Genomic DNA, 8,129 nt, shown 5'->3' on the forward strand with positions numbered 1-8,129 from the left:
TAGCTGTTGTTGCTACCGATGTACGTCATTTTCTGGGACAAATGGATGTCAAATGTCAGCACTGCGGCGCATTGCACTGGATGGCAGAAAAATTTACAAATTCATCTTTAATAAACCCAAAATTTGGGTCATGTTGTCTCCAAGGAAAATTTTTCCTACCGTCACTGCGTGAACCACCGGTAGTCATCAGATAATTGTTTGACGGAACCGACGCCGAATCAATTTCTTTTCGGAAATATATTCGAGAGTATAATACAACTAATGCGTTTACTAGCCTTGGATGCAAATTAGATACAAGAGCTTTGAAAGGGAGAGGTCCGAGACCTTTCTCAATACATGGGGAGTTGAGACATTTAACCGGAGGTGTTCTACCAGCTCCTGGAGGTGTTTTACCAGCTCCTGGGACTGAGAGGATGGCGGTTTACTCCCAACTGTACATATATAATCCAGCCTTTTCATTGTTTGTCCGTGGCGAAAGAAATCCTCAGTTAAATATGAATGTCCTACAGAAAATTCAGAATACTATGATCCAATTCAATGTTTTTTATACCAAGTATCGTCAGGCTTATGCAATTTTAGACCAAATGAGTCCGGCCGACCAGAATATCAGAGTTTCACTTCAATATAACAAGTCGACTGATAGTAGGCGTTATAATCTTCCGACAACAGATGAGATTGCGGTTATCGTTCCTGAAAATACTTATAAGGAGACTGGGGTGCGAGATATTATATTGCATTTGAGAGAAAACAACGGATTGAAACAAATTTCGGAGTGTCATCCGGCATACTTGCCTTTACATTATGTTTTACTATTTCCTTTTGGTGAGCTGGGATGGTCACCAACAATGAGGCAATGGGATGCAGTCACCAAAACCTATACGAAAACAAAATTATCTTAAATGGAGTATTACAGTTACCACATATTTGAACGTGCAGAAGAATATTCAACCATCTTAAGAGCCGGAAAACTATTTCAAGAGTTTTTAGTTGATGCATGGGCTGCTACAGAGCAAAGTAAGTTGGCATGGCTCATATTCAACCAACCAACTTTGCGTTTTGACCTCTACAGTTGCATTGCAGATATGAAAAATGCGGATTTAAATCCGGGTTGTAGAGGTAATCCTGTTATTTTACCATCTTCACACACTGGAAGCGGGAGGAATATGTACGAGATATACCAGGATTCGATGGCTATTACACGTTTTCATCACCATCCAGATATTTTTCTTACAATGACTGCAAACCCAAATTGGCCAGAAATAAAAAATGCACTTTTACCCAATCAGAGTGTCACTGATCGTCCTGATTTGGTAGCTCGAGTTTTTGAGCTGAAAAGAAAAGCATTGATGAAAGAAATAAAGGAAAAAAAGGTGTTCGGCACGGTGGTCTCCCATGTTTATACCATCGAGTTTCAAAAACGTGGGCTACCACATATGCATGCTCTTATATTTTTGAAAGATTCGGAAAAAATTCGTACGGCAGACATGGTTGATAAATTTGTTTCGGCTGAATTTCCTAATGAGATAAATGACCCAATATTGTTTGATACCGTAAGCAAATGTATGGTTCATGGTCCATGTGGAGAGCGAGATCCATATGCAGCGTGTATGGAAAAAGGAAAATGTACAAAAGGATATCCTAAGAAGTACACCGACACAACAACTTTGGACGAGGGTGGGTATCCGATTTATCGTCGTCGTCGGGATGGAATAGAAGTTACTGTCAGAAACAACAAAAAGGCGTATAATATAGATGTTGTACCCTATAACCCGCATCTGTCAAGAATGTTCAATTGCCACATCAATGTGGAAATATGTGCAGGAATAAGAGTTGTAAAATATATTAACAAATACATTTACAAAGGTGGTGACCGAGCTACGATGGTTTTGGGAGAACATGACGAGATTCAACAATATATTGATGCGAGGTACATTGGACCACCTGAGGCTGTATGGCGTTTGATTGAGTACCACTTGCATGAAGAATATCCTGCTGTACAACGGTTGGCAATTCATTTACAGAATAGGCAACGGGTTGTTTATAACACAAGGAAATCAATGGCCTCGGTTATACTAACAACACAGGAACATAAGACGACTTTGATGGGTTATTTTGAATATTATGCTAAAAATCCTAATGCTCCGGCATATACTTATCAACAGTTCCCGCAACACTTTGTATGGTGTAAAAGGGTTAAACAGTGGAAAATTAGACAACAAGGATTTGCAATTGGAAGAATGTATTTTGTTAGCCCTAACGCTGGAGAGTTGTACTACTTACGTATGTTACTCACAACTGTTAGAGGTGCTAATTCTTTTGAAGACTTGAAGACTGTAAGTAATGGAGACGTAGACGAGGTGCACAATACGTTTCAAGATGCATGTATTGCACTTGGGATTTTAGCACATGATGGAGAATCGGAAAAATGTCTTCAGGAAGCAGTGGTTATGCAAACCGGAAATCAGCTGAGGAAACTATTTTGTATTATCCTATCGCAATGTAATCCATCAAGACCGGAGGTTTTGTGGGCGAAATTTGGAATGAATATATGTGATGATCTACCACATAGATTGCGAAAAAGGTTTAACATCCAGAATCCAACAGATGAACTGGCAATGGATTACGGATTATACCTGTTGGATCAACTGCTTCAACGATCTGGAAAAAAACTAGAAAAATATGAATCAATGCCGAGACCAAGACATGATTGGGGTCAAATAGTAGGTAACAGATACATTTGGGACCATAGACAACTTCAGTTTGCATTAAGTGATTCGGTGATTCAGTCAGATATTGAGAAATTGAATGTCGCACAACGTTCGGCGTACAATGCGATAGTGGATTCTGTGAATGATCGTAATGGACAAATGTTTTTTCTGAATGGCAGTGCAGGGACTGGAAAAACTTTTTTGTACAACACAATAGCAAGAAGATGTCGTAAAGATGGAAAAATAGTCTTAACTGTTGCTTCATCTGGTATCGCTTCACTACTTCTTGATGGAGGTCGAACGACACATTCCACTTTTAAGATTCCATTTGAAGTCCAAGACGATAACAGTATTAGTATTAGTAAGGACTCGGATTATGCCCAGCTGCTTAAAGAAGTAAGATTGATCATATGGGATGAAGTTTCAATGCAACATAGATTTTGTGTGGAAGCAGTTGATCGCCTACTACGAGATATTCGCAGTGATGACAGACACTTTGGAGGTGTAACAGTCGTCTTGGGTGGAGACTTTAGACAGACTTTACCAGTGGTCTCGAATGCAAGTCGAGAACAAGCTGTTGGAGCATCTATAAGAGGTTCATTTCTTTGGGATTACATTACTGTCTTGACGTTAAACCAAAATATGCGATTGGAGCAGGAACCGGAAAATTTGGAGTTTGCTGACTACTTGCTTGAGGTAATGAAATTTCATTGAATAAAACTATATTTATCGTAGACATAACTATTTTAAATCCGATTAATTGGTATGTAGATTGGAACGAACCCTAAAGAGGTTGTTAATCTTCCATCGACAATGGGTAGATGTCAAAACATGCATGAGCTAATATCTTCGGTGTATCCTCTGTTGGTAATGGACGAACCAATGTCACCCAAATACTTAACCGAGAGGATCATTTTATCTCCACGTAATGAAGACGTCCATAAGATTAATATGGATGCATTAGAAAGATTACATAGGGAGACTTACACGTATTTTGCTGCTGACAAAATGATTCGGGATGATCATGGAAGGGATTCGGATTTTACAACTGAATTTCTCAACAATTTAAGTCCACCAGGAACACCTCCATTTAAGCTAGACCCCAAAGTTGGATGTCCCATTATGTTGCTGAGAAATCTGGCACCGAAAGAAGGCCTTTGTAATGGTACAAGACTGGTGGTGACGAGGTGCGGACGACACGTGATTGAAGCTAAAATCATAACGGGAGAAAAAGCTGGTGAAGTTGTATTCATCCCTAGAATAACTTTTCAACCTTCAGCTTCAGAGCTAAACATACAAATGGAAAGACGTTAATTTCCCATACGCGTTGCATATGCGATGACTATTAACAAATCCCAGGGACAATCGGTGAAGTATGTGGGAATTGATTTACGTACTCCAGTATTTAGTCATGGTCAGCTATATGTCGCATTGTCCAGGTGTACTGCTGCAAGGAGAATTACTTTATTATTTCCAAATGAATCAAATGTGTCTTTAGATCCGCTAACAAAAAATGTAGTGTATCCTGAAGTATTATTGTAGAATTTGATGCTTCTTTTAATTTTAAAAGAAGTAATGGTACATGTAATTTTTAATATTTCTTTACATTGGATGATTTTATTAGTTTGTTATTTTAGTATTTGGTGAAAAACAAACTCTCAGCATAAAATATTCCCAAGGCTTGCACCAATTCGTATTTGGTGAAAACACGACTAAAATTAAAACAACAACACGCCGAAGGCGTACGAGAGGCTGAGACCAGGCCGAAGGCCTGGTTGATACCCTAGTATCTTACTATAATAAAGAAAATGGGGCATTTTCAACGGTGGCCTCGGTTTTTTACTTAACTACCCTCGCTTAGATTCCGATCACAGCTATGCAATAGAGGGTAGTAAAGTAACTTGATCTTCCTTTTCTCTGCATCTCAACTCTCTTCTTCGTGAACGCAGGCGCCCTCTTCACCTCCTCCACGAATTCTGAAACACCCCCACCATGAAAGAGACACAGCGGCTATGACAACTCTGAGACCTAGCACCATATTTCAATCTAGGTTAGTCAATTTTGAATCAAACTATAATCTGATTCTTATTTAATTTTGGGAATTTCAATCACTCATTTTTTACCTAACTTTTTAGTTTCGCCTTCGCAATTTCAAACGTTTTTAAAATTGGACCTTACAGAAATTTGTGAACTTCAATTTCCCTTTGGGTTTTTGGCTCAGACTATACATCTTTCGATAATTTGTGAACAATGGTTTGGAGAACAGCTTCAAGCTACATAAATGCTTCGGTTGAAGATCAGCTTTTCTTGACAGTTTGAATTCCAGAATTGGGGTTTTTAACCCCCTGAATCAGGTTAGTGTTAAACTAATTGAGTTACTAATTTGAGATTTTTATTGGGAATAACCTGTTTATATGATTGGGTTAATGTTATGTATACATACAAAATTTGAACGAAGTGGCTATTTGTTGGTTTTGAATTGGCACACAGATAGAGTTTGTGCAATAGAAGCTTTCTTTATTGGTTTTTGATGATTGAGGCTATACATGTTTAATCATATGATTTGTTAGGTCAAGTACACACAGAAATGCTACTAAGTACTGTGGAGAAGAATGATTTCGAGTTAATGCTTATTCCTTAGACAGGTTAATGATTGGGGTTTTGTTAGAGTGTTATGCTCAAGAGATAAGAATAAAACAAATGGAAGATATTTTATCTGGGTTATGTACATACAAAATTTGAATGAAGTTTTGAATTGGGACAATTTGTAGGATAAAAGCTTTCTTTATTGGTTTTGATGACTGAGGCTATACATGTTTGCTGCATCTTTGTAGTAATGGAAAGCAAGGAAGTCTTCGTTCCCCATCATAGCCATAGAATCACAGGGCAAGATCGAATTCGGGAGTTGATAGAAACGTCAATGGAATCGCAGAGAAAGCTCGAGTTAGAGAGAAGCCGGATATGAAAAATGAAAGGAAAAGACAATGTTGCCATGAATTAAACTCACATCAAAGATCTAATCTGCTACAACAGCGCCGATTTCTTGAAAGAGCCAAACAAAGCTCAATGACAATACATGAAAGGGAAGCTTTAAGTTGATCAGGATGGAGATATAAAATCCTGATAAGACTGTTATAGGTGGAGTTCACAAAACATTTTATATGAAACAACAAATAGCAAAATGCATCAGATAGCCAGTCACAAAATGATTTCTGCTGGGTCAGCAGTTTCTTATGACCATGATGGCATCTACTAGGGGTGGGGGGGTGGGTGGGTGGGTGGGTGTTGCAGACTTGCTTCACTAGAATGACCCACTGGTGGCGGAGGCGCATGCTTTTAGGGTGGGCAGTAATCTCGCAAAGTCCTCAAATGTTCAAAACCTCATTTTGCAAGGTGACTCTCTGCGCATAGTTAAAATTCTTCACCAGAACTCCTCTGCTATTCCTTGGCGTTTAAGAGACTTCATTAGTGATATTAGATGACACGAGAAGCAAAGTCTTATAACAGTTTGTGAATTCCACCTAATTATTGTAAGTTGATCAAGATTGAGATATAAAATCCTTTCAAGTATGTAGATTCGTTCTCATAGGAGGAATCCATTATGTTATTTGATATAGGTTAATTAGTATTAGACTATTAGTAATTGATCAGTTATGATCTTTTAATAAGTTCCATTTTGTGACTGCTGTACAGGAGGACTCATTCAGGGAACTTCTGTCTTTCGTACCACAATGAGAGGCTGTTAAACGTCAAGTCTGTGCTTCAAGACTGTAGCATATATTGTCAGGTACAAATTCAGATGTCATGGGTGATGGTAACTTCTCTGGATTTCTTTTTGGTTTGTCATGTGAAAATGCAGAGGAGGCGGGACATAACCTATTTCTCTAACATTGTTAATTTTTTATCGACTGGGACAGGGGTTCATACTGTGTAAGCATTTTGTTGTTGTTTTTGGGTGTAGTAACATTCTTGGTTTACTGGCATGGTAAGTATCAATATAGTAAATAACTACATTTTCTTGAGCATGTTTGAATTTCGGACCTGCTTCTTATATTCAGGAAACTCATCCACTAGCATAGAGTTATATGAATAAGAGAAGTGTGGCCAAGAATTGGATTTAGAGTGCTTTTCTTAATTAGTCTCATATGAGCTTATCAAGTCTTGCTGTACAAAGCATTGCATTCGTTATTATAAGTTTAGGAGCCATGTACAAAACTGTTTTAACAGTACAATGTTTTAATTCCAAGAAGCAACTAATCATAACGACAAGTTGGCAGGTCATCACTTGATGTAGTACTGCGCTTCTCATGCTGGGAAACAACACATGCTCCATTTTTATCCATTGGACCTTCATTTAGTGCAAGGGAGTAATTTAATGTCTTGAAACTGAAATTAGTCACATGTACTGCAACACATTATTGTAAATGGTATTCTGAATTTAAGTTACACAGTACTAACTACTAAGCTACTTAATATTTTGTCGAATCTGTTGGAAACTACCAATAGTTGGTGGTATTGATCTAGGTGTGTATCCATGGTGTCAGAAAATGTTAATAAGTTCTATTTTATTTGGAACGGAGCGGCAGGCGCATCGCGCGTGCGTTTTATACTAGTGTGGAAGAAAGAAAAGAATTAGATTACAGTTTCACATGATTTTTCTCCTACATCTGCTAATTATTTTTATTTTCTAATACGTTAAAAAGTTCCGATTTAGGAAATTAAATAAGAAATAATTGTTATATAGAATGACCTGCAACAACTTATGCTTTTTGATCATGACATTCCAATTCATTATCTATTTCTTTCTCTCTCTGCTCTCATTCCTTCTTCTTCAACAACAAACCCATCAAGAATAACCCTATTCTGCTCAGATCTGAGCAGGTTTCTTCACCATTTCTTGTTTTCTAGGTTAGTTAGTAGTTATAGTTTATTTTTATTATGTTTTCTTCTTATCTACACCATTATGGTGGTTTTATCTACTCTTTTGAGGTTTATTTTCGCTTTAATGGCGGTTCTTGGTTATTGAATTGGGTTTCAAGATCGATAGTGATGCTCTCTAACGACGAAATCTTCATCTTCATCGGTGATTTATTTGATGACGGAAGCTTCATCACTAGTTTCAAGAGATTTGAGCAAATCACTCCTATTTTGGGAGCATATCTTTCTAAAGAAGAAAAACAAACTAAATGGTTGGACTCTAATTCCGCAAAAAAACATTCTTCCTCCGATTTAATCGGATCTTATTCATACTTGTATTTGTCTTACTCCGGTAATCCTTCTCTTTCTCTTGTCGGGTTTTTTTCGGTACTGTACTCTTACGGTATGTTCTTGTTACTTTGTATTCTCTTATTTTCGATCTTAAACTCATTGTAACCTTGAATTTCCATTAATGAAAAGGTTCCTTGTTTATAAAAAAAAAAA

The 8,129-nt window shown here is 37.6% G+C and overlaps 1 protein-coding gene and 1 long non-coding RNA gene across 3 annotated transcripts; both read left to right on the forward strand.

The window, feature by feature from the left end:
- Positions 1–899: 899 nt before the first annotated feature.
- LOC113295462 lies at positions 900–4,022 on the forward strand. Its single transcript, XM_026543799.1, has 2 exons — positions 900–3,404; positions 3,480–4,022. Exons 1-2 carry the CDS (start codon positions 900–902, stop codon positions 4,020–4,022), a joined length of 3,048 nt encoding a protein of 1,015 aa, XP_026399584.1.
- A 481-nt stretch (positions 4,023–4,503) lies between these two features.
- LOC113298928 lies at positions 4,504–7,223 on the forward strand. Of its 2 annotated transcripts, none has more exons than XR_003334477.1 (2): positions 4,504–5,062; positions 6,402–7,223. It is a non-coding gene; the product is annotated as an uncharacterized LOC113298928 (long non-coding RNA). The 2 variants fall into 2 exon arrangements; XR_003334476.1 differs by lacking the exon at positions 4,504–5,062 and adding an exon at positions 6,001–6,238.
- Positions 7,224–8,129: the final 906 nt, after the last annotated feature.

Source organism: Papaver somniferum, chromosome 7 (genome assembly GCF_003573695.1).
Source record: "Papaver somniferum cultivar HN1 chromosome 7, ASM357369v1, whole genome shotgun sequence".
In the NCBI taxonomy this organism is placed as follows: domain Eukaryota; kingdom Viridiplantae; phylum Streptophyta; class Magnoliopsida; order Ranunculales; family Papaveraceae; genus Papaver; species Papaver somniferum.

Excerpts from the sequence above, each read along its gene's own strand:
- LOC113295462 (XM_026543799.1), top strand. The coding sequence starts at position 900 with ATGGAGTATTACAGTTACCACATATTTGAACGTGCAGAAGAATATTCA. Across the intron at positions 3,405-3,479 it reads TTGCTGACTACTTGCTTGAG|ATTGGAACGAACCCTAAAGA; the intron begins GTAATGAAATTT and ends ATTGGTATGTAG.